Raw genomic sequence first — 24,826 nt, 5'->3', positions numbered from 1 at the left:
GCCTGGTCTACAAGAGCTAGTTCCAGGACAGGCTCCAAAACCACGTAGAAACCCTGCCTCGAAGGAAAAAAAAAACAAAAACACTATATGAAATATTATCCAACAATCTTCTTTTGTTCAAACTAATATGATTCTACACATGACAAATAGTTTAAAGCAAGATATTTTTTTACCTAAAAAATAAGGTTCTCAGCAGAGAGTACAAGGTGGTTCATGCTTGTACTCTCAGAATATAGAGGCTGAGACAAGAGGATTGCTACAAATTGTTTTTTTTTAATATTTTTTAGGGTTTATTTAACTTTTATTTTATGTGCATTGGTGTGAAGGTGTCAGATCCCCTGCAACTGGATCTTCAGACAGTTGTGAGCTGCTATGTGGGTGCTGGGAATTGAACCTCGGTCCTCTGGAAGAGCAGTCATTGCTCTTAACCACTGAGCCATCTCTCCAGCCCCGGGTTGCTACAAGTTTGAGGCCAGCCTGTGCTATGTAGTGAGTTCCAGACTAGCTTGGGCCACAAATGTGAGGATGTCTTAATAAGCAAGGAGGTAACAAAAAACCAAAAAGACTTTATCAGAGTTCTTACAGTGCTTTTTATTGGCCCTAAAGTTCACTTAAGGGATACAAAGATATACAACTCGTCTGATCGGCCACTAATATACTTTGCTGCCCTTTTATTTTTGTACTCAAGAACCAGTTCACTTTTTCTCCATGTTCAATATCGAGCTTTGGCAGAATCTTTGCATGCTTCTCCTCATCCGCTCCTGCGGCGCTTGAGTTCCCACCCTGCTTGGGGCAAGCTGCTCTTTTTGCTTTCTTCCTGTGGGTGTGTTTTGCAGGACTCTTCTGTTTTTTCTCCATTTCACTGCTCATATCCCACAAGCGTATCTTTCCATCGTTCCCTCCAGTAAGCAGCAGATGGGACTCAGGCAGAAAGCAGACTTGGGATACCCCCAAAGTATGACCCTTAAATCCCAATTCTCGCTCACATTTGACTCCCATCACCCTGAAGATGCGCACCTTACCATCCTCTGCACCACAGCTGAAAATATTGCCACACGATGCCACCGAGACAGAGTGGGCTAACGCGGGGTTTAGGAGCCGACCAGGGGACTGGGGCCCTTCTGTTTCCTCTGTTTCATCCTCCTGTAAATTTGTAATCCAGACGGGTCGGGCTTTTTGAAGACTCCACAGCATCACCTTTAAACAAGGCAAAGTTACACAGTCACACAGTGATCTAGCCTTGTTGGTCAACTACAGTGCTTACTGAGCTCCTAATAAATACCACACAGTTACTGTACCATTTTTTTTTTTTTTTTTTTTTTTTTTTTTTTTTTTTTTTTGGTTTTTCGAGACAGGGTTTCTCTGTGGCTTTGGAGCCTGTCCTGGAACTAGCTCTGTAGACCAGGCTGGTCTCGAACTCACAGAGATCCGCCTACCTCTGCCTCCCGAGTGCTGGGATTAAAGGCGTGCGCCACCATCGCCCGGCTTACTGTACCATTTTAAATGGTCAAAAGCTGCTACTTGACACTAGACTGAAATGAGAATACAGAGGCAGAGGTAGGATTTACAAAGCCAGAGACTAAAAGCTGTTACTGGAAAGACCCCATGAAAGTATACTTGTTGGGCTGAGGACATAGCTCAGTGGCAGAAGCATTTATTTGCCACCTGCAAAACCTGGACACAAGCCCCAGCATCACTCACCAAATTTAGAGAAAAAAAAGGAAGGAAGGAAGAAAAGAAAGAGGAAAACAAACAAGCCAGCTAGCATGGTGGCACATGCCTTTAACCCTAGCACTCAGGAGGTAGAGGTAGGTGGGTTTCTATATGTCTAAGGCGGCCTCGTCTACAGAGCCAGTAACAGACCAGTCAATGCATTAGTGAGACCTTGTCTCAAAAAACAAAATAACAACAAAACCCCTTTTTTGTATATTTCCTATTTGATCTGCCAAACAAATTCTTGGTTTGTTTCAAACCAGGTGTGACTATGTAGACAGCTGACTGTGAACTCACGGTGACCCTTTTGCCTGTTTGCCCAGGGCCAGGATCACAAGCATGCATCACCATGTCTAGCTCAGACTTTTTTAACTGAGTGAAAAATCTTATTTTGGGATAAGTATTGTTGTACAAGCCAGCAAACCAAGCATTTGGAGGTAGAGGTAGGGATTCAAGGTCGTCCTCTGCTATACAGTGAAACTTTACCAGGCAAATCAAAATAGCAGTTATCTAGCCCTGCCTTTTATAGTATATTTAAGAATGCTCTCAAGCCCCTAAAATGTCTCACATAGAATTGGAGACAAAATGCCAAATTCTTGATGTCCATTTTTTAAAAAAAGTTGGGTTTTTGTTGTTGTTGTTTTGGAGACCAGGCTGGCCTTGAACTCGTAGAGATCTGTCTGCCTCTGCCTCCAAATGCTGAGATGGCATGTACAACCATGTTTACCCCAGAAAGATTTATTCTACTATTCTGTATATGCATGTGTGAGTGTGTGTGAATACCAGTGCCTCAAGAGTCCAGAAGAGGGCATTAGATCCTCTGCAGCTGAAGTTACAGGCACTTGTGAGCCATCTAACATGGGTGCTGGGAAGCCAACTCAGGTCCTCTGCCAGAGCAGAGTGAACTCTTATCAATGAGCCTCTCTTCAGCCTATTTCCAATCTATTACAGGTCACTTCTGTAGATCTCACTGCCACACCTAACGACTAACGAGTCAGTGATGAAATTTGGTATAGCCGAAGGATGAAAGAATGATTAGTCAAAACATACTACATCTGAATATTTATAATCAAGTCACCTGGCTACACAGACGCTTCTTAAAAATCAGAGAAAGATCCAACCTGAGGGTAGAGAACACAGATTTAGGAAGGGTTTGGTCAAGACCTAGATGTAGGTTGTAGGGAAACTGTGTCCTATAAATACAGATGGATCCTGGTGGTGACACACACCTTTAACCCCAGTGGTTGGAATCGAAGCAAGCGGATCTCTTAAGTTGGAGGCCAGCCTGGTCTACAAAGCTAGTTCCAGGACAGCCAGAGCAGCATAAAGAAACTGTCTTGAAAAACAAAAACACCCAGAATAATTCTATATCGAATGATTCTGTATAGAATTTCTACAGAGGCACTGCAAATATTTTCCAGGGCTTCCTTACTATTTGGGACATGGCCCCGCACATAGGACATCTACTCATTCCACAGCCATGCCCTCCAACGCTACTATGATGGATACTGACTTTTTCCTCCTTCAGTTTTTCAAGACAGGATTTTTCTCTGTAGTCTTGGCTGTCCTAAAACTTGCTCTGTAGACTAGGCTGGCCTCAAACTCCGAGATCCACCTGCCTCTGTCTCCTGAGAGTACTGGGATTAAAGATGTCTGCCATCACCACCTGGCAAAACTGATGCTGCTGCTGTTGTTGTTTCTGAGACAGGGTTTCTCTGTTTCATAGCTCTGGCTGTCCTGGAACTTGCTATGATGTAGCTCTATCTGGCCTCCAATTCAGAGATCTGCTTGCTTCTGCCTCCCAGAAGAGGAGCTGAGATTAAAGGTGTACACCACTACTTCAAGCATAGATGATACTTCAAGTAACTCTTATAATAGAGAAAAAGCATTGAATTTGGAGGGTAGAGAATTAAGGCTGCTTCTAGGCAGGTGGTTCATCTAATAAAAATTTTTAAAAAGGAACAACAGGTGGCTAGAGATAAGGCTTAGCAGTTAAACAAACTGCCCTTCAAGAGGACTCTGGTTCAAATTTCAGCATTCATGTGACAGCTCACAACTGTCTGTAACTGTAGCTCCAGAGTACCCAATGCTCAACTCTGACCTGCACAGATACCAGGCCCAAAGCCAGTGCAATACATACATGCAGGCAAAACATCTGTACACATAAGCTGAAACTTTGAGAAGGAACAAGAATTAGGAGGGCGTGACTAGAATGAAGACTCGTATTTGCAAAGTGAAAAGCACTTGAAAGTCCTAAGCACATTAATCCAAGACCTGCTCCTGTGAGAACACAAAACTAAACCCCACCAGCTTTCCCTATACAACGTGCTTCACGCCTCCATCTCCTCCCTAGCGGTCTCCTCTGAAGGCAGGCTAATTTGTGATGCTGCGTCCAAAGTCCAGCACTGCACACTGTGCTCTGCTTCTGGTCACCCACAGGCAGTTCAAGTAACTGTTTTCAAGGTTTTCTGCTCCATCTCCCGCCCTCACATACATTCAAACCATTTAAGAGTTTCTAGAAGCTGGGCGTGGTAGCACACACCTTTAATCCCAGCACTCAGGAGGCCAAGGCAGGTGAGTCTCTGTGAGTTCGAGACCAGCCTGGTCTACAGAGAGTTCCAGGACATCCAGGGGTGTTATACAGAGAAACTCTGTCTTGAAAAACAATGACAAAAAAGAGTTTCTAGAGCATGTGTGGAACAACTCTACATTCAGTAACCCCCCCCCCCTTTTGTCTGTTTTGCTGACATAAAACTACCCCTTCTTTGTTTAAAGCAATTTTTACACTCAGGCATTTGAATCCTAAGGTCTTAGAATGTCTAACGATGGGCAAAGGAAGACAAAGTGCTAATGAATAAAATAGAGTAGGTTCTGTCGGGCTAGCACTCATGGTAGTACTAAGGCTATAGTTCATAACTGGATAAGAAATGTTAGGATAGACTAGAAAATAATTTGATTCTAGGGGCTGGGGATACAGCTCTGTAGAAGAGTACACGTTAATCATGTACAGCCCCCAGTTCAATTCCCAGAACTGCCAAGGAAACCAACCAAATACATATTTGATTTTGTTAGCAAATCCTGCTCAGAAATTACCCAAGTGCTCTTTGCAAAAACATCACCTGCATATCCAGGCCGCATGACACCAGGCTCTGAGGCCGCTGAGGTCGGAAAGCCACAGAGGAACAGATGTTAGAATGTCTCTTCAGGGACCTGGTGACTTTCTTCTTTTCCAAGTCCAGGATTTTGATTGCTCCAGAGTCATCAGCAGAAGCCAGCAGACTTTCCGTTTCATTTAGTGAAAGACAATTGATTTCTTCATCATTCACATGAAAATGGTCCAGGGCCCCTTTAAGAGACCTGACATCTAGTACACTGATGCTTTCTCCATGGGAGGCATAGAGCTTGGTGGGGCAGGAAGGGGAAAACAGGACGCTGGTAACATCATCAGCCCCTTCCAACTGCATGTGTCCTAAAGGAGTCCCATCTTCACCCCAAGCCACAAGATCTCCACCCTCTGCTCCTGAAGCCACCAGCCCATCTTTGCTTGCGTTTAGGCAGAGGACAGAAGAAGAGTGTCCACCGGTCCACTTGACTGCCATGATGGCCCGCAGAACCCTGAAGAGGGAGAAAACCTGTATCAGATTTTATACCAGAACCTGAAGCGATGAGACAAATATAACAAACACTTGAACAGTTTTTAAAGAGAGTTTAAAAGTTCAATTATCCCTTGTCCTCTCCTCTCAAAAGACATTTAAAGATTAGACCTACAAAACTCTGGGTAAACATAAGCCGTGTCTAGTATTTCTGCTTCTCTAGCATAGCTATCCACAGGAGACACAAATACTAGCAGGTGTAAGCTTTTGCAGGTTTCCTAATCTTACTAATTTTATCCTTTCTTGTTTGTTTGTTTGTTTTTAGAAGACGTTAACTCAATATTATTTATTTTCCAAAATAATTTATTTAATATTATGTGCACTGGTGTGAGGGCGTCAGATCCCTCAACAGACAGTTGTGAGCGGCCATATGGATGCTGGGAATTGAACCTGGGTAATCTGGAAGAACAGTCAGTGCTCTTAACTGCTGAGTCATCTCTCCAGTCCCAATTAACTCAATTTTAAAGGTACTTTTCGCTAACTTCTACCCCAAAGCATGAGAAGTTAGTCAATGAATAGATTTTATGGTTAAGAGGGCTATTACAGACAACAATATAGTTCTGATCATTTTCTCCATAATGGATCTAGTAGTAAATCTTTTCATTAATCCTTAATTAAAGACCCAAGAACAGTACAACTCTAAGCACTAGGGGATGGGGGAGGGCACACAAGACACTAAATTTCCAGACTCTAACTCGCATGGGTATTCATTGATCACTTATATAATCAGAAAAATAATAAAGAACTATTAATGGGACTGTTAAAAAAGTTAGGAAAGCCAGGGCTGGAGCGATGGCTCAGCAGTTAAGAGCATTGGTTGCTCTTTCAGAGGTCCTGAGTTCAATTCCTAGCAACCATATGTTGGCTTACAACCATCCATAATGAGATCTGGTGCCCTTTTCTGGCCTGTAGCAGACATACAGGCAGAATACTATATACATAATAAATAATAAATAAATCTAAAAAAAAGTTAGGAAAACCTCAAAAATGTATATATTCATCTGGGGCCACAGAGGTGGTCAGTGGTTAAGAGAACCTGATTTATTGCTTTTGCAGAGGACTGGCTTTGGATACCAGCACCCCCACTCATAAGCAGAGTAACTCCAATCCCAGGGGATCCAGTGCTTTCTTTGAACCTCTGAGAGCACCAGAAATGTACATGGTACACATGAATACATACTCATACATATCAAATAAATAAAAAAAATGTTAGAATAAATACCCAGTGAGCCTTTTCACTCTAGCCAATCAACAATTATCATGCATAATATTTATTAGTGATCCAACTAGAGCCTTCAAAATCATTCAGTTTTTTTGTTTGATTGCTTTTTTTAAAATTTATTTATTTTATGTATACAAGTGCTCTATCAGCATGTACGTACGCCTCTACACAAGAAGAGGGCATCCAATCTCACTACAGATAGTTGTGAGCCACCATGTGGTTGCTGGGAATTGAAGTCAGGACTTCTGGAAGAGCAGTCAGTGCTCTTAACCTCTGAGCCATCTCTCCAGCCCTCCAAAATCATTTGTTTACTTGGTCTGTAAAACATATCCAAAGACCATTATCATAAGTGTTAAACAAGCCAGAACTGGTAGCACAGCACCTGTAATCTGGCTGAGGCAGGGATTTTGAGTTCTCGGCCACTCTGGGCCACATATTGAGACCTTTGAGGGGGAAAAAGGGTCAAACACTCAGAATGCTGTGGCAAATTGGCTATGGGGAAAAGGTTCTTAAAAGTTAAGTCAAAACAATCTAGACATGGGTTGTTTGCAATCCGCTGTTCTTGGTTTTCTACACTTGGACTGGACAGCTAGTAGAAATAGGTTAAGGTCAATATTCTCTCACTTGTTTACCAAGTCAGTACATTGGCCTTTTCCTGTGCAGTTGCTTAAAAGGGTAAAGCACAGAGTTTACTCATATCCAATTATGGATTACTTTAATTAGATAATAGGTCACTTCCTCTAACTCCCGATGAGATCACGGAGTGCATAAGAACAAAGTGAGGTATGCTAAGAGTGTTTTATTAAAGGGTGGGATGCCACAAGGGGCAGTTCTGAGTAGGTAGAGTGCGTAATGACATGGGCAAGGGAACAGGTGTGGCTCATAAACAGTAGGTGAAAAGACTGGTAACAAGAAAACAAGAGAGTGAGTGAGAAAGGCAACCCTTTTCTGCTTTGAGATTACCCTGATGTTAGTTGAGTGGTAAGATGCCACTAAGTCATCTGAATAACGGGTAAAGGACAACAGCCAGGCAAAGGTGGCACATACCTTTAATCCCAGCACTCGGGAGGCAGATGCAGGCAGATCTCTGAGTTAGAGGCCAACATGTTCTACAGAGTGAGTTCCAGCACGGCCAGGGCTACACAGACAAAGTCCGTCTGGTGGTGGCGGGATAGAGAACAGAATGATATCATTAGATCCTTCCAAGACAAGATAACAATATGTGATAAATGATGAATGATCTCTACTATCAGTGCTTTTCTTCAGTCACACCTTTATTTATGGATTTCTGCTATTTAAGTGTACAAGCCTCGGAGAGAGGGAGAAACAGAAACTGACTGACTGACTCTGTTATACCCAGTTTGGTCCCAAATTCCTGGCTCGTGTGGTCTCTCGCCTGAGGTTCCCAGGCAGCCAGAGTTACAGACTCTTTGTACCACAGTGCCTTGTTCATGCCTTTCTATCATCATTCTGTGTAGTTCTTTCTCTCCTTTTCAGATCTACCAGTCAAAGGAAACGTAACTGCCATTCAGATAGAATCTGGCTCACCACCCAGGAACCACGGAGAAATGGTCATTACTGTGACAGTCAACACTTTCTCAAAGATTTGGGTTTCCTAAAGCGAGTCCTGATGTGGACAGACTGAAAAACACTAAAACTAGAAGACTGTGGCATTGGCACTGACAAAACAGACAAGCATCTGGGCTACTTAATTAGGTGAAAGACGTTCTGAGGACGGGATCGGCAAGTAATAAGCATGTAATTATACCAGAGTAGGGAAGTAGTCGCTGCCCATTTGTTTTTACTAAAAAACAGGAAGTGAATTACACATAGGTGGATCTCAGGCAAGACTTCTTACTACATAAGGATTGCATGACACCGGGGTTGACTATTGAGCCTGTGAGCCCTAGTATAATAATCACTCAATAGAGAATTATAAAGCCAGATTAAACCTCTTACCAGGCATGCTCACCCTGTAGTTCTTCTTTGACTTTCTGTGCATGGCATGTACATCTCAGGCATGTACGAAACCAGAAGAGGCCTTGGCTCACCTCAAACTGCAGCTACAGGTGGCCTTGAGCCTCCACCTGGGTGATGGGAATGAACCCAGGTCCTCCCTAAAGGCAGCAAGTGCTCTTATTGGCTCAGCCATCACTCCAACCCTCTATTATTCTTTTTCTAAGTACTCTTTAAATTTTGGAAACGTAGTATGACTAGATAATGCAGGATTTCTTTTCCTCCCTGAAAACCATCATTATGCCTCCACTTTATTCTCCCTCTTGGGACTGTTTAACAAATTAAAACAGAACACAAAACACATTTCCTTAATCTTTTTACTAAGAGATGGATCTGAGCACACTCTATTTTGTCCAAAAAGATTGTGACATTTACTATTTAAATGACACTTTGGGATTATCTAAACTTGTTTTTCGCCACGTATTTACGAAGCAAATTTTGTCACCTTACTTTTAGAAAGGAGTACTGGTACAGATGTTCGGGGAGTCCCTACGGTCCTGTCCCCCAAAAGACTGGAGTCTTTAATCCTAATCCTAGCACTGGGGAGGAAGAGGCAGGAAGATCTCTGAATTGAAGGCCAGGCTGGTCTACAGAGCTCGTTCAGGACAATCAAAGCTACACATAGAAACCGTGTCTCGAAACACCAAAAAAAAAATAAAGTAAATAAGTAAAATACTATCTAACCTGATCAAGACAAGAGGTTCTCAACTGCCCAAAGGTAAAGAAAATGGGTCCAATAGAAGTAAAGATGCACGAACTGGCGAGCAAAAAAGGGAAGTGTCGTGCACAAACTGGAGGTTGAGCAGGAAGCAAATGAAACAGGAAACTCCGGAGGAAGAGAGGCCAAGGAGAGCCCACTCAAGGCCATTAGTCGAAAAAGAGAAAAAAAAAACTCTAGAGAGTAGATCGAACCCACTGGCAACAGCCTCATACCTGGGCTTCCCGTTCCCGGCCGGCGCCTAGTGATGACCTCACACTCAGCCTCCAATCCCGTCAAGCTTAGGGAGCGAGGCGCCTTCGCGGAGCAGTCACTTCCGGGCTGAGAGGCTCGGCGAACGAGCTGGGCGTGCGCCCTTGCTTCTTGCCCTCAACCCGCATGGCGGATCCCGGGGTGCGTCGCGGGGAGGCCGGGCGAGGCGGGTGGTTCCGGCGCCCGCGCTGAGAGGCTACGAGGGGCGGGGACCCGAGTGGCCCGCGCGTCTGCCCTCAGTGAGGCGGGGCACGCGGCGGACGCCCCCGGGCAGGGGCGGGAGCGGTGGAGGCGCCGCTGGCCCGAGCTGAAAGGGGTGGTGGAGCGTGCTGCTCCGATCTCTAGGCGAGGCTTGGCCTCCGGTGCCGAGACGGGGCGAAGCGGCGGCAGCGGCGGCCCTCGGGCCGGCTAGTGAGGCGATGGCGGCGCCGGGCCCGGGGGCTGGAGCAGCTTCGGGCGGCGCTAGCTGCGGGGGCGCTGGCGCGGGCGCGGGTTCGGGGTCCTCCGGGGCCGGCGGCCGACTGCCCAGCCGGGTGCTGGAGTTGGTGTTCTCCTACCTGGAGCTGTCCGAGCTGCGGAGCTGCGCCCTGGTGTGCAAGCACTGGTACCGCTGCCTCCACGGCGACGAGAACAGCGAGGTGTGGCGGAGCCTGTGCGCCCGCAGCCTGGCAGAAGAGGCTCTGCGCACGGACATCCTCTGCAACCTGCCCAGCTACAAGGCCAAGGTGAGGGAAGCCCGGGCCACGTCGAAGCCCGGCTCCTGTCCTGCCCGCCGTTCTCGGGGTGTATCTTCTAAGCTTGAGTCAGGTGTCTCACCTCATCATCCCGCCTTTCCACGGCTTCAGCCAGTCAGTACCGTCCTTACCCCTCCTCTCCGTAAAGGTCTTTTCTTTGCATTGAAGTTCTGCTTCGTGAGCCACCTCACTTTTTAAAATATTAGGTGGCTTTCCATCCCTGATCTTCACCACTCGTTCTACTTTCGACTGTCTTTGCTCTTACAGGCAGACCACCAGCCAGTATCCTTGATTTTCTGTTTTCCCGGCCTCCAGATTGACTTATGACTTTAGTTCATCTTGGTTGCTTTAAAATGGGTTTAGTTGCCGGGATCTTTGCGTTCACCTCAGCTTTTCCAAGCTCCGATTAATAAGCACATTTTCATTCTTTGTGCCGACGTTCTCATACAGCGGCAGTATTTAATGCTTCCAAGTGAGTTTGGGGTTACGCATCCTGCTAACTAATTTGCAAGGGAGAGATTTTAATAGAACATCTTTCCATTGGTGCCATATAACTCATAAAGCTGCCTCGTGCTACTATTATTGATTACTTCCTTGATATCTTTTTCATAGTTCTACCCAGTTGATATTTCTTCTGTTGTATTTATCATCTAAACGTTGATTGCTATTTTTCTGGGTTTTGTTTTGGTATTCTTTTTCTTCCATTCCTGTGTCTTCATAACAAAATTAGAACGCTAAGTAACAGGTTGTGGCAGGACCAAGGATTCTCCAGCCCAGACAATGGTCCTCGGGTTCAGGTTCATTTAGACAGATAGTAGCTCTTTAGAATAGCAGTCATCAAGAACATATGTGAAGCCGGGTGTGGGGCTGCACACCTTTAATCCCAACACTCCAGGGCCAAAGGCAGGTGCATCTCTGTGAGTTTGAGGCTAGCCTGGTCTGCATATCGAGTTCCAGGACAGCCAGAGCTACACAAAATAAGAGACGCTGTCCCAAAACAAAACAAGGAGCATATAAAAGTCAGATCTGGACTATGGCAAGCATATCCCTTTTTAATACTATATGCTAGTGAGTGTCAAAGTAATTTTTCATGTGAAATAGATACACTATTTCTTTTATTTTATGTGTATTATAAATATGTATATACACATATATTATGTCTACTTTGGAGGCAGGATCTCACTATATAGTTCAGGGCAGTCTCCAACTTGCCACTTTTCTGTCTCTTTGAGAGTGCTAGAATTATAGTATGGATCACTGCTACTGGTTTATTTTATATTAAAACAAGTTTTAGTGTGATAAGAGAAGGAACACTGCTGTTGAATATGTCAATTATCAGATAGTCTTTCTTTTTTCCCTGAGACAGGGTCTCTCACTAGCAACCCAGGCTGGCCTAGACCTTAACAGAAACCCACCTGGCTCTGCCTTCCAATGCCTGAGATGCAGGTTTGACCACTCTTGGCAAAATATTTTGATGCGAGTGTGTGAATTCACAAATATGTGAATACCAGTACCCACAGAATCTAGAAGACAGTGTCGTCTCCTGGAGCTGGAGTTACAGACAGATGCGAGCTCCCCCAAACACACACACACACACACACACACACACACACACACACACAGGCATGCACGCACGCACGCTCTCACCGGGAACTGAACTTTGGTACTCTGGAAGATCAGGGAGGTTTTCGTTTGTTTTGTTGTTCTTGTTTTGTTTTGAGTTTTTTTTTTTTTTTTTTTTTTAAGACAGGATTTTTCTGGGTAACAGCCCTGGGTGTCCTGGAACCTGCTTTGTAAACCAGGCTGATGTCGAACTCACAGAGATCCACCTGCCTCTGCCTCCTGAGTGCTGAGATTAAAGGCGTGTGCCACCACCACCTATCTAGAGAGCATTCTTAAGTCCTTGTTTTTCTTGTTAAGTAGAAGAACATCATTTGCCAGGATTGTATTTGTGTAGTACAGATAGTCAGTGGGTGTTAGTTGTATAGTAACTTAGGGGAGAGTGCAGAAGGTTTCAATATTGTCCTACTTTGCTTGACAGTCAGTGTTTTTAACTTTAAAAATTTGGCCTCTGTGGGTCTCTGTTCAAGGCTAGCCAAAGCTATGTAGTAAGATCCCTTCTCAAGAAAAAAAAATTAAAAATTGTCCTTTAAAATTTATTGTTTTTGTCTAGCTTAAGGCTTCTAAGCTTGATATGGTGGTGCATTGGGAGACTGAAGCAGGAGGAGCAGAATGAATTTGAAGCCAGCTTGGTGATTTCCAGGCTAGCCTGAACTACAAAGTGAAACCTTATTTTAAAAAACAAACACATTGCTCCTTAGTGTAGTGTAGGAAGATCACTGGAAGGGAAAGAGTTGAGTGGAGAATTAGAAAAGGTTTGACATGAAGATGATACTAAGCTGAACTTTAAGATGAGGTAGATTTGAAAATTTTATGAAGAACTCTGAACAGAAAAACAGAAAGGGAAAGCAAAAATGCAAAGTCTTACCAACATGTGCCTTATGGGGATTATAGTCTATAGAAGGCATGCACATATGCGTGTGCAAGCCTGCCTGTGTTCTCCTTTTCAGTACTGGGGATTGAATACATGCTAGCTACATCCCCCAGCCTGAGGAATAGATGTTAATCTGATCATTGCAGTTGTAAACTGCACTGGTGAGTATTGTGAGTGAGAGTTACACTGTATTCCGAGTGTCAGTAATGGGGGCTTTAACTGGGTACGGAGGTCAGACGTGGTGCATAGGCTCAGTGAGACCCCAGGGATAAGGATAAACAGGCCAAGAGGAGCAAGAAAAGCCTCTTAAGGGAATCTGCTGGTGTGAGAAACTAGAATGTCAGCGGTAGTCCTTAGCACAGACGTTGCCAGTGTGAATAAGATGAAAATCAGTGGGACAAGCGTAGTGAAGCCGTTTCTAGTTGTGAGCAAGAGAAACAGACATGGGGACTGGTGGTTGGACTGGTTTGTATTTTAAAGAGGTTATTTTTACTTCAGTAAGGAGAAGAGGTTGGAAGAAGACTTTAGAAATCCTTTAGATCTATTAGAAAGTAGGTAGTGAAGGAGATGGAGAGAAATAAACACTTAGGAAATAGAATCTACAGGATTTGATGACTGTTCCTCCTATTGTCTTTAGGTATGGCACTAGGATTTTAGGTCATCATACATTAAAATTGATTTTTTTCACTCAGAGAAGATTAAGATATTGGGATTATCTATGTTTTCTCTGAAATTTGCGGGATCAAACAATCTTTTCCTTAAAGCATCTACAGAATTTGGCAATAGTTTTGAAATAGAAATGAAGAAGGAAGAGCAGGGAATGACTCCTAGGTATTTGAGGAACATAGTGTGTCACTTGAGCTAGAGTTCATCTGTGGAAGAGCAGAGTGCACAGAGTTGAGACATTCAACAGATGTCAGGCAGCACTTGGTAGTTAAGGCTGAGGAAAGTTCTAGGCTAAAGATAGAAAGTAATTTTAGTTGAATGAAGGGAAATGCGATTATAAAGGTAACCTGGCACTAGATATATGAAGGCCTTTGGAAACACAGGTTTTGATACATTGTTTGGGCTTTATTCTGCAATTGGAAAACCATACAAGTTTGAACAGATGAAGGAAGAAGTAAAAGCTGTGTTTTAATGAGACTAGGCCACGAGATACAGAGGGCACATAGAGAGGAGGGCATGGCTGGGAAAACTGCCGCAGACAGGGCGGGTGAGATTAGGGAGGGTGGCTCAAATAGAACTCCCAAGGAGTGGGCAGCAGAACTGGGGTGGGGAGAGCATGACACTAGGAAGTGTGCGCTTGGTTCATGTTTTTCTTCCTCCTTCCCTTCCCTTACCTGTCCTGCTGTGTCTCAAACCCAGGATCCCATGCATGTTCAGCATTTACTGAGTTACACCCCCATTTCCAGAAACTTTTATAACTCGTGTTTTACATATCTCCAGGTAGCACTGGTTATCCCAAATGCTTGTGTCTGTCTATACTTCTCTAGATTATATCCAGACTTATATCCTAAGCTAGGTCTTTGTTTTCATTTGTAGAAACAGAATTAGAGACTGCTAGTTGAGAAGTGGAGAGTATGTTGGAGAAGGCGGTGGGCTGGTGAGCTCAGGGGAAACTACTCAAAAGCCCGAAGCTGTACTGATGATGTTGAAATAGGAAATCTAGGTTGTTCAGAAACCGAGACTACTTGACTTTAATTTTGCTTTTCAAGATAGTATTTGTTTCTCTGTAGACCAGGCTGGCCTCTACTCAAAGATCCGCCTGCATCTGCTTCTAAAGGCACATTCAGCTTTAAACATTATTAGTTGGGCATTTTTCCATTTCATTTGAATTTTTCATTGGCTATTTTTAAAAGCAAAGACACATACTATGATACTAGTGTCATCTCTAAAAAGAAACTGACAAGATGGGCGGTGGTTGCGCACGCCTTTAGTCCCAGCACTAAGGAGGCAGAGGCAGGTGGATCTCTGAGTTCCAGGTCAGCCTGGTCTACAGAACTAGTCCAGGACAGGCTCCAAAGCTACACAGGGAAATCCTGTCTTGGAAAACAAAGTGAATGAATGAGTGAGTGAGAGAGAGAGAGAGAGGGAGGGAGGGAGAAGAAACTGGCTGTAATTTCTTAATAGAAAATTGCAGTGTTGCCTCATAAGCATGGAATATTATAGTTTATTTAATCAGTACCTGTATACATTCTCATGATAAGGAGTTGCTAAGTCTTTTTAGGCTATCTTAGACTGCAGGTTGATTCCATTTCCACCTCCTCCCCTGTAATTTTTTTGTTACCATCCTAGGTTTCTGATTTCATTCCCATGGTGTTGCTTAATGTGCTCTTCTGTCTTTCCCATTTCTTGCAGGTTCTACACTGACCAATTTAGATTACATTAGTTTTTTTGTTGTTGTTTTTGTTTTTGCAAAAACTGTTTACTAGAATCATCTGCTCAGAAGCACATTAGAAAACAAGATCCTTATAATTAAGCGTTACGTGATACAGACAGTAGTGAATGGGGATCAGGAGAGGAGGAGGATGGGGATTGGATGTGGTACAGACAATAGTGAATGGGGATCAGGAGAGGAGGGGGATGGGGATTGGGTGTGGTACAGACAATAGTGAATGGGGATCAGGAGAGGAGGGGGATGGGAATTGGGTGGCCCTGGCTAAGAATATCTTTATGGAGGTGGTGGTAGAGAACAAGGAAGAGGGCAGCAGATGGGGCACTAGGAGCCCAGCGAGGCAGGTGGGGTAGGAAGTGCATCAGCCTGCTCTGAGAGGCTTTGGAGCCAGGAGGAACTTGGAGTGGATGTGGTCCTCTGTGTGGAGCTGTCAAAAGTTGTTAACTGACCTGAGAGTCTGTGGAGATACTGTTTCAGAAAGACAGCTCTGGAAGGAATTTAAGGCTAAGGACTGCTTTTGTAGGCTTCTGTGGGGCAGAGAGGGAGTCACTCAAAGTGAATGCAGTAGAATCAGTTCAACAAAATGGGAAGCTGTGATAGGAGGTTGAGCAAGAGGCTGTCACTGTAACAGAGGGAAATACTAGAGGAAAAACACCTAGAATTTGTAAGAATTGTGGACTAGGGGGCTGGAGAGATGGCTCAGAGGCTAAGAGCATTGGCTGTTCTTCCAGAGGTCCTGAGTTCAATTCCCAGCAACCACATGGTGGCTCACATGAGGTCTGGCGCCCTCTTCTGGCCTGCAGACACACATGCAGGCAGAACAATGTCTAGCTCTAGCTAGGAGTTATTTTTAATGGGGTACAGTATTTAATGTTAATTTCCCAGCTAAAGCTTTATTCATTATTTGGAAATAGTGTGCTATTTAAAAGTTTATGATCTTATTATTTATAAACACAAAGCCTCAAGTTTTTTGGTTTGGGAGCAGGGAAGAGAGATGGGATTTGCTCAGTAGTCCAGGATGGCCTTGAACTTTCGCTTCTGCTTCAGCCTCCCAGAGGGCTGAGATCACAGGTGTGAGCCACTACATTTAGTTTGCTACATTTTAATATTTAAGAAAAAAAAAAGTCGAGTTTATTCTTTTGGTCTGTTTCTCATGTTTTTAGGTACGTGCTTTCCAACATGCCTTCAGCACAAATGACTGCTCCAGGAATGTCTATATCAAGAAGAATGGCTTTACATTACATCGGAACCCCATCGCTCAGAGCACTGATGGTGCAAGGACCAAGATTGGTTTCAGTGAGGGCCGCCACGCCTGGGAAGTATGGTGGGAGGGCCCTTTGGGCACTGTGGCAGTGATAGGAATTGCTACGAAACGGGCCCCTATGCAGTGCCAAGGTTATGTGGCATTGCTGGGCAGTGACGACCAGAGCTGGGGCTGGAATCTGGTGGACAATAATCTGCTACATAATGGAGAAGTCAATGGCAGTTTTCCACAGTGCAACAACGCACCAAAGTATCAGGTGAGAAACGATATTTTCTTGTGTGGGCCATCTCAAATCACATCTTAATTTGTTTAAAACAGAAACATTTTTATATAGCCACTATAGATTTTTGTCTTTGTTTTGGTAATTTTTAAGTAAATAGTTGAAGGTTATAGGTCAGTATTTCTTTCCTTTTTTTTTTAATATTTATTTATTTATTTATTTATTAAGTATACAGTATTCTGTCTGCGTGTATGCCTGCAGGCCAGAAGAGGGCACCAGATCTCATTACAGATGGTTGTGAGCCACCATGTGGTTGCTGGGAATTGAACTCAGGACCTTTGGAAGAGCAGGCAGTGCTCTTAACCTCTGAGCCATCTCTCAGCCCCTAGGTCAGTATTTCTTAATACATATTTGAGTAATCAATCTTTGTCCTGGGTCAGAGGTTGCCAAACTTTCCATACAGGGCCAAAGAGTAAATATTTAGGCTTTGCTGGCCATGCTGTCTCAGAAACACTTTACGCTCAGTTGCTATAGCATCACATCGCCTGCATGTAATGTGATTACAGAAGCGAGGCTGTGCTTCAGAAGACCAGTATGGCTCGTGTCCAAGGTTGTCATCTTCCATGTGTCATGAAACAAACAGGACTCCCCCCCCCCCCCCCCCGCCTTTTCTGGTCACCTCATCATCACAACAAATGCATGTGCTATACATGCATATTTACCCTCTGTTTCCTACTAATGTATGGATTCAAAGCCCTTGGAGGTATTAGTGTTTTCTGTAGAGATAAATAAGTTCAGGCAGACTGCTACATTTATTTTCTTTTCTTAAATTTATTTTTAAATTTTATTTTATGGGTATGAGTGTTTTGTCTGCTTGTATGTCTGTGTACCCCTGGAAGCCAGAAGATGATGTCAGTCCCCTGGAATTGTAGTTACAGACATTGTAAGCCACTATGTGGGTGCTGGGAATAGAACCTGGGTCCTCTAGAAGAGCAGGCAGTGTTCTTAATTGCTGAGCCACCTCCCTACCCCATATTCTTCCATCTTAATGTCTTGCACTCATTTGATTCTAGAATTAAAATTACAATTCTTGTGTCTTAAAGCCGTATTATAGATTCAGCAGAGAATAAAACAACAATTCAATAAGATTCCAACAAGTAGGCTGGAGAGTTGGCTCAGCAATTAAGAATATTTGCTGCTTTTCCAGAGTTCAGTTTCCATCTCCTACCTTGGACAGCTCACAATTACTTTTTAACTCCAGCTCCAGGGGCCTCAACTCCCTTACCTGACCTCGGTGGGCACCTGCAAACATTTGCACACATGTATAAATACACAATGTTTAAAAATATCTTTTAAAAAGAAATTCCCAAAGCAGAAGTCTTGAGGGACTGTAGATTTCACATTTTGGAACCACAGGTAGTTTGAAATCTTTAGCTTCAATAATCTTTGAGGGGCTGGCAAGATACTTCAGCAGTTAAGAGCACTGGCTCTTCCAGAGGACCCAAGTCCAGTTCCCAGCATCCATGGCAGCTCACAACTGTCTGTAACTCCAGTTCCCAGGGATCTGATGCCCTCTTCTGGCCTCCACAGACACTGCCATGCAAGTGATGCCCAGACATTCAGGCAAAAGACCAATACACATAAAAATATGGTAATAAAATTATCAGTTCTGGCACACTAATATAAAAGGTAATATATATTTATATATATATATTATACACACGTTTAAAAAAATTTTATGTATGTATATATTTATTTATTTAGACTTTTCTAGACAGGGTTTCTCTGTAGCTTTTGGAGCCTGTCCTGGAACTAGCTCTTGTAGAACAGGCTGGCCTCCAACTCACAGAGATCTGCCTGCCTCTGCCTCCCTAGTGCTGGGATTAAAGGTGTATGCCACCAACGTCTGGCCATATATACATTTCTTGAGGTGCAAAAGCTGAAAGGATTTTCCTTTGTAAAATCATTCCTCATTGTCTCTTTAGGCTCTATATATGTCCTATAGAGAGGAGGGTGCAGTTCTATTGCTGAACACGAAGTCTTATCACTATTTCAGGTGCAGTGGAAATCCTGATTTCCTTGTTTTCGGAGATTTTTTTTTTTTTTTTTTTTTTTTTTGGTTTTTTCGAGACAGGGTTTCTCTGTGGTTTTGGAGCCTGTCCTGGAACTAGCTCTTGTAGACCAGGCTGTCGGAGATTGTTCTGTTTTCTTTCTTCCTTTTTCTTCTTTGTGTTTGTTTTCGTTTGTTTGTTTTGCTTTTGAAACAGGGTTTCTCTGTGTTGTCCTGGCTGTCCTAGAACCCACTCTGTAGACAAGGTTGACCTTGAACTCAGAGATTCCACCTGTCTCTGCCTCCGCCTCCTGAGTGCTAGGATTAAAGCTGCGCACCATCACTACCTGGCTTATTTCCATTTTTTAGAAATATATTTATACTGGTTAACCCAGTTCTTAGATGGAATATTCTGAAAATCTTAGGTCAGATGGATTGATAGGATTTAAGTCGTCTGTATTATTACTGATTTTTCTTTTTTTAAAGATTTCTTTGTTATGTGTACAGTGTTCTGTCTGCATGTTTGCCTGCATGCCAGAAGAGAGCACCTGATGTAATAGGTGGTTGTGAGCCCCCATGTGGTTGCTGGGAATTGAACTCAGGACCTCTGGATAAACAGCCAGTGCTCTTAACCACTAAGCCATCTCTCCACCCCTCATTTTCTTTTTACTTGTTCTTTTACTGAGAAAAGTATTGAAGTCCTAACTGTGCTCCCTAACTTGACTATTTTTCTTTTGGGGCTCTCAGTTTTTGCTCCATAGACTTAAGGGCTCTAATTGTTAGAGTGCCCTGTTCATCATTGCAAATGACCTTTGACTCTATCAATCTTCCTGTTTGAGTCTGTATTGTCTGACTTTAATGTAGCCACTCCAGCTTTTTATGGAACACTGTTCTAAAGCATCCCTCCAGCCTTTTGCTTTTGATTCATTTTGTTATTAAGATGGGACCCCTAAATAGCATGTGGTTGAACCTTTCTTATTTAACAGCATTTTACAGTCTGTCTTTTAAGAGTTTAGTCCATTTACATACATTATAACTGTTGAACTGCTTAATAGTATCTTTGCGCCCCTTAATTCATGATTTATTTATTATTCATCACAAGCCTTCTCTTTTTTTGCTTTGAGACAATGTCTCACTTTATATCCCTAGCTGGCCTGAAACTCACAGATAGCCACCTGCCTCTTCTTGGTGCTGCAGTGAAAGGTGTGTGTCACCATACTTGGCACTCACTGTCTTCTTTGACTGCATAATTTCTGTGGCTCTAGCTTCATGTCTACTACCAGTTTATTACCATCTCAACTTGTTGAACCAGGCTAATGAGTTCTAGTTATTGTATGCTTTAGATCTAGATTTCATTCGGTTTCTTTTTTCTGTATCCGTTTCTCTATTGAGATTTTATGTTTCTTTCATTCTTTAGACATATTTAGAATGGCTGTAATATTAGTGCATACATACTATTTAATTACATTTCACAGATATATATATGCATATATATATATATATATGCACACGTAATAACTATAAATACTTTGAATTCTTTGTCAAATGTCCAGGTAAGAGTCAATTTTTTGTTTGTTTGTTTGTTTGATTTTCAAGACAGGGTTTCTCTGTGTAGTCCTGGCTGACCTGAAACTTACTTTGTAGACCAAGCTGGCCTTGAACTCAGAGATCTGCCTGCCTCTTCCTCTGCCTCCTGAGGGCTGGGATTAAAGGCATGCCCCACCACTGCCCGGCAAATTGTTTTGTTTTGTTTTGTTTTTTTTTTTTTTTGATTTCCCACCACTTCGAGAGTCATACTTTTCCTATTTTATCTTAGTGATTTTTTTTTTAATTGAAAATTGCATGTGTGGGTAAGGTGTACTAGCAATTCTGGGCTGTCTTCTTTTTCTAGAAACTGCTTTATTCTTTGGTGTGCGCAGGTTTTCATGTAATGGTAGACAGTTAACTTGCTGGAACTCAAGACTGCAAACTTCATGCCTCTATGGTATGCAGCAGCAGGTTTCAGCTCTGCTCTTCTCAGTCCACTTCCCTGGGAGCTTTTCATGCGCGTGTCATCTGTGTCTCACGTGGATGTGGGTGGAGCTCGTGTGCGGATTTGGATGCTCTCGTCCTTTGCTCCTTTCTGGTGTCTAGTTGTTCTGCCATCCGCATTTTTGTTTGTCTTTAGAGACCGTGCTGTACTGTGTGGCCTGGCTGTACTAGAACTCTCTCTGTAGATCAGAATGCCTTTGAATTCAAAGATCCACCTGCCTCTGCCTACCAAGTGCTGAGATCAAAGGTGTGCCTGCCACGCACACTTCACCCACTGGTAGCCACCAACGCTAGAGAATCTTGTGCTTTTCGCTTCCTTTACTGTAAACATACATGTGGCATGTTTCAAGGTGAAGCAAACTTGTGAATTTCAGCAGAATTAATTGTGTCTTCTAAATCTGCTGCAAAATGGGTTAATTCCTGAGACTGATGAGAGGACTCCTAGGACGACAGACAGTGTTGCTCAACAGACAGGAGTGTTGTTATGTATGTATTTGGTTGGGAGGCATGGTAAAGACGATTTAGAGGACCGCAAGATGGGGGATGTCCGTGGTCCATTTGGGCAGAGTGAATAATAGCAGATATCGGCAGTCATTGTGGCAGGAAAGAAATGATCGAAAGTTAATGACAACAGCAAGAGTTACCATAATCAGGAAGTATTAAATCCCAGTTATAAATCTTAGGACTTTCTACATCTTTTACCCGCGTTTGGAGACAGGAGCTCATGTAGCCTAGGCTGTCCTGGTCTCACTGTGTAGCCACTCCCGTCTTCCTTCTTCCACCTCCCAAGTGTGGTGCTGGGGATTGGACCCAGACCTTCATGTGTGCGAGGCAAGCAGTCTTCAGAGGAGCTCTGTGGCTGGTCCTCCTTTCCACTTTCAGCATCCGAATGCAGCCTTCCTGTATGGATGCAAACTAGAGAGACGACACTGGGTGAAGAGCTGAGTGTATCGAGTTGGAAGCTTAGACAGACAGTGCTGCTGTTCCTTTTTAAAAGCAGGCGTGGTTGCACAGGGTTCCAGGACAGCCAGGGTTACTTAGAAAAGCCCTGTCTGGGGTGTGGGGTAGATTTTTAAAATTTTATTTTATGTGTGTATGTTTTCTTGCATATATGTATGTGAATCATGTGTGTAACTGATGCTGCAGTTCAGAGGAGGGTGTCAGGTCCCTGAAACTGCAGTAACAGATGGTAACTGCAGTAAACTACCTTGTGGGTGCTGCGAACTGAATCTGGGATCTTTGCAAGAGCAACATGTGCTCTGAACGGCCGAGCCATTTCTGTAGCCCCAGAAGTTTTTCTTCATCCTGAACGTAAGTTGTTGTCACTCAACAGTAGTTCCACTTCCCTGCTAGACCTTGTTAGCGTCTAATCTGCCTGTCTCTGTATGATCGTTCTAGATACTGGAATTATAAATGTATCTTTCTCTGGCTGGCTTGTTTTATTTAATGTTGTGTTTTCATGCTTCATTTAAGCTTTAGCATATATCAAAAATTCATTTCTTGCCAGGCAGTGGTGGCGCATACCTTTAATCCCAGCACTTAGGAGGCAGAGGCAGGCGGATCTCAAGGCCTGCCTGGTCTACGGAGCAAGTTCCCAGATGGCCAGGGCTACACAGAGAAAAACAAAACAGACAAACAAAAATCATTTCTTTTTCTGGTGATTTAATATTTTATTTATATATAACAGCAACATGAATGGGTCATTTAGAAAGATCCTTTTGGTAAAACGTGCCAAGTTATAGATGGTAGTGTTAACTTCGTTAAGAAAAGGCTTTGAGCAAAGAATAATTTAAAGTAATTAAATATAGGTCCCATGTGACTCTTCTTTGATCTGAAGAAGCCCTGCATTGAGAATGGTGTGTGTTCCTTTTGAGTCCTTACCCGCCACAGAAAGTCCCCTCTCATCTACAGAGATAACTTAGATGATACAGATCCTTTGTACTTTTTCCTTTTTTTAATTTGTACCGTCATTTTCCTTCCCATGCCTTCGGTGGATACCCTGCTAACCTTGTGATGTCTGTTTACAGATAGGAGAGAGAATCCGAGTCATTTTGGACATGGAAGATAAGACTTTAGCTTTTGAGCGTGGGTATGAATTCCTGGGGGTTGCCTTTCGAGGACTTCCGAAGGTCTGCTTGTACCCAGCAGTGTCTGCTGTATATGGCAACACAGAAGTGACTTTGGTTTATCTTGGAAAACCTCTGGATGGATGACAGTGGCTTTCGGGGAAGAAGGACAGTGGAGAAGAGATCTACTTGTGGAAAGTAGAACCATGACGTGATAGTATCATGTGTGCATGCCCAAGAAACATCCTGAGAACACATGGAGTTGAGAGCTGGAGAAGAAGCAGCTGGACAACAGAGACGATCTTAGTGTTTTCCTCTTTCCACTGGGCCAGAAAAATCCTCAGGGTTGCAGTTGGTTAAGTGGGCAGTTGACATATGCATGTTGCCACAGATTCTTCTCTATGTTAGCAGTGTGTTGCTTCCAGCTTAAAGGTGAGGTGTAGAGGTGCTGCAGAAGGAAACCGCAGGATTTATGTAGTGTGTATGAATGAAGGTCAGTCCCATCTTACAACTGCCTGTTCTTCCTCCAGTCCCTTTACGTCTAGCCAGCTTGACTTAGAACGTATGAAACTGGCTGGGTTTATTTAATATTTTTAATATATTGAGAAGCATGGTCTGCCTGGACTGCACTTCTCCAGCAATGAGAAATAAAATTGTGCAGCTATTTTAAAAGTTGTATATATAATGTGTGTAAAAACTGTAAAAAAAAAAAAAGAAAGAAAGAAAAAAAGGACAAAGGGATTGCTTTGTTCTAATTCAGTTTCTTAAAAATCACTACATGGTACAAAATTAGAGTGACATTTGGGGACAGTAGGGTAATACTAAGAAGAGGAGGAGACATGTGCGAGCTCATTTGTGTTTGGGGCTTATAGTCCATGGCTGTAACAGAATGATGGAGAAGGTTCCTCGGTTGGCCAAGGACTGGGGAAATAGATCTACTTATAATTATGCATATGCCAGCAAGGCTGGTTCAGACGTAATAGGAATGTGCGTCTCTTGGCGTCTGTCTTTAGTTTTTGGCCTTCTGAGAAAACTGGTCTCCACACAGAGCAGTCCCAGCTGCTCTTAGAGCACTCCATATGAGCGCTATTAGTATAAACCCTAGAACACATGGTCAACGGTTCTTTTATTTCCTAACTTTATAATGCTGTAGATGTTATGAAGAATTTTTAATTTCATATTGTTTACATTACACAACAATCAGAAGCCTCAAAGTCTCCACTGGGGCTGTCAACAAAATGTTTACTCACCCATTTGAAACAGCGCCAGCCTGAACCCTGGTGAAGAGTGTTCTTAATCACCTAGGTATTGCCCCATGGGCTTAACTCTGAAAACCTAGGTTGGCAACAATTGGAAAGTTTCATTGGAAAGAGTTGGACATTATTTCCTATTTTGACCCATAAACCTTCTCACTAATACTCTCTGGAATTTATAATTCAACACTTGAGCTGAGGGCTTTGTTTTTTCTTTTGTTACAACAGAAACATCTTTCTCTATGAAAGTATAGTTAATATGGTTCAGATACATAAGAATTGATGAAGGCAAGTAAAATCTTTGTACTTTTTACATGATTGCTGTATGTATATTTTGTTTTAAATCTAATAAAATTAGGGACAGTGAGCAGCTTGCTGGGGTTCTTGGAGTCCTTGAAAGTTAAATCTGTCAATACTTCTCTGAATCAGGCGGCTTCAGCCATGGAACAGGTCTGTAGTTGCCTCCTGAAAGGGTTACAGGTATTTGTATTTGCTTGAAAAAGAGAAAATTGTTAAAGATTCTTTTTTTATAATCTGTATCAAGAAGAAACCTTGTACAAAACGGAATTTTTTGTTAAACTCACTAGGAAAGATAGCTGGCCCAGGAAATGTTTTGTTTTTTTGTTTTTGTTTTTTGTTTTTCTTGTCTCAAACAACTCAATTTGGTGGTGTGTGTAAAATTTGATTGAAGACCTGGCTAAGGATGAAGGCTGAATAGTTAAAAGCTGGTAGCTGTACTGGCTGC

The 24,826-nt window shown here is 43.0% G+C and overlaps 2 protein-coding genes and 1 non-coding gene across 7 annotated transcripts; 2 read left to right on the top strand and 1 right to left on the bottom strand.

Moving 5' to 3' along the window:
• Nucleotides 1–578: 578 nt before the first annotated feature.
• Wdr53 (WD repeat domain 53) lies at nucleotides 579–9,647 on the bottom strand. 5 transcript variants are annotated; one of them, XM_041672776.1, is made up of 3 exons: nucleotides 9,538–9,647; nucleotides 4,833–5,328; nucleotides 579–1,197 (listed from the first exon to the last, which is right to left on the bottom strand). In XM_041672776.1, the coding sequence occupies exons 2-3, from the start codon at nucleotides 5,310–5,312 to the stop codon at nucleotides 601–603; spliced, it is 1,077 nt and encodes a 358-aa protein (XP_041528710.1). In that variant the 5' UTR covers nucleotides 5,313–5,328; nucleotides 9,538–9,647; the 3' UTR covers nucleotides 579–600. The 5 variants fall into 5 exon arrangements, with proteins under 5 accessions (XP_041528710.1, XP_041528709.1, XP_041528708.1 ...); XM_041672775.1 differs by lacking the exon at nucleotides 9,538–9,647 and adding an exon at nucleotides 9,289–9,531; XM_041672774.1 differs by lacking the exon at nucleotides 9,538–9,647 and adding an exon at nucleotides 8,561–9,182.
• Nucleotides 9,648–9,984: 337 nt separating this feature from the next.
• Nucleotides 9,985–24,451, top strand: Fbxo45 (F-box protein 45). Its single transcript, XM_041672779.1, has 3 exons — nucleotides 9,985–10,299; nucleotides 16,361–16,717; nucleotides 22,790–24,451. Exons 1-3 carry the CDS (start codon nucleotides 9,994–9,996, stop codon nucleotides 22,973–22,975), a joined length of 849 nt encoding a protein of 282 aa, XP_041528713.1. The 5' UTR covers nucleotides 9,985–9,993; the 3' UTR covers nucleotides 22,976–24,451.
• LOC121462096 lies at nucleotides 13,412–13,554 on the top strand. The gene has a single exon (XR_005976267.1). It is a non-coding gene; the product is annotated as a small nucleolar RNA SNORA79 (small nucleolar RNA).
• Nucleotides 24,452–24,826: the final 375 nt, after the last annotated feature.

Source organism: Microtus oregoni, unplaced genomic scaffold (assembly GCF_018167655.1).
Source record: "Microtus oregoni isolate MIOR12 unplaced genomic scaffold, Mior012 000023F_ref0000262, whole genome shotgun sequence".
Lineage (NCBI taxonomy): Eukaryota > Metazoa > Chordata > Mammalia > Rodentia > Cricetidae > Microtus > Microtus oregoni.
This window is presented reverse-complemented; position numbering and strand designations above follow the sequence as displayed.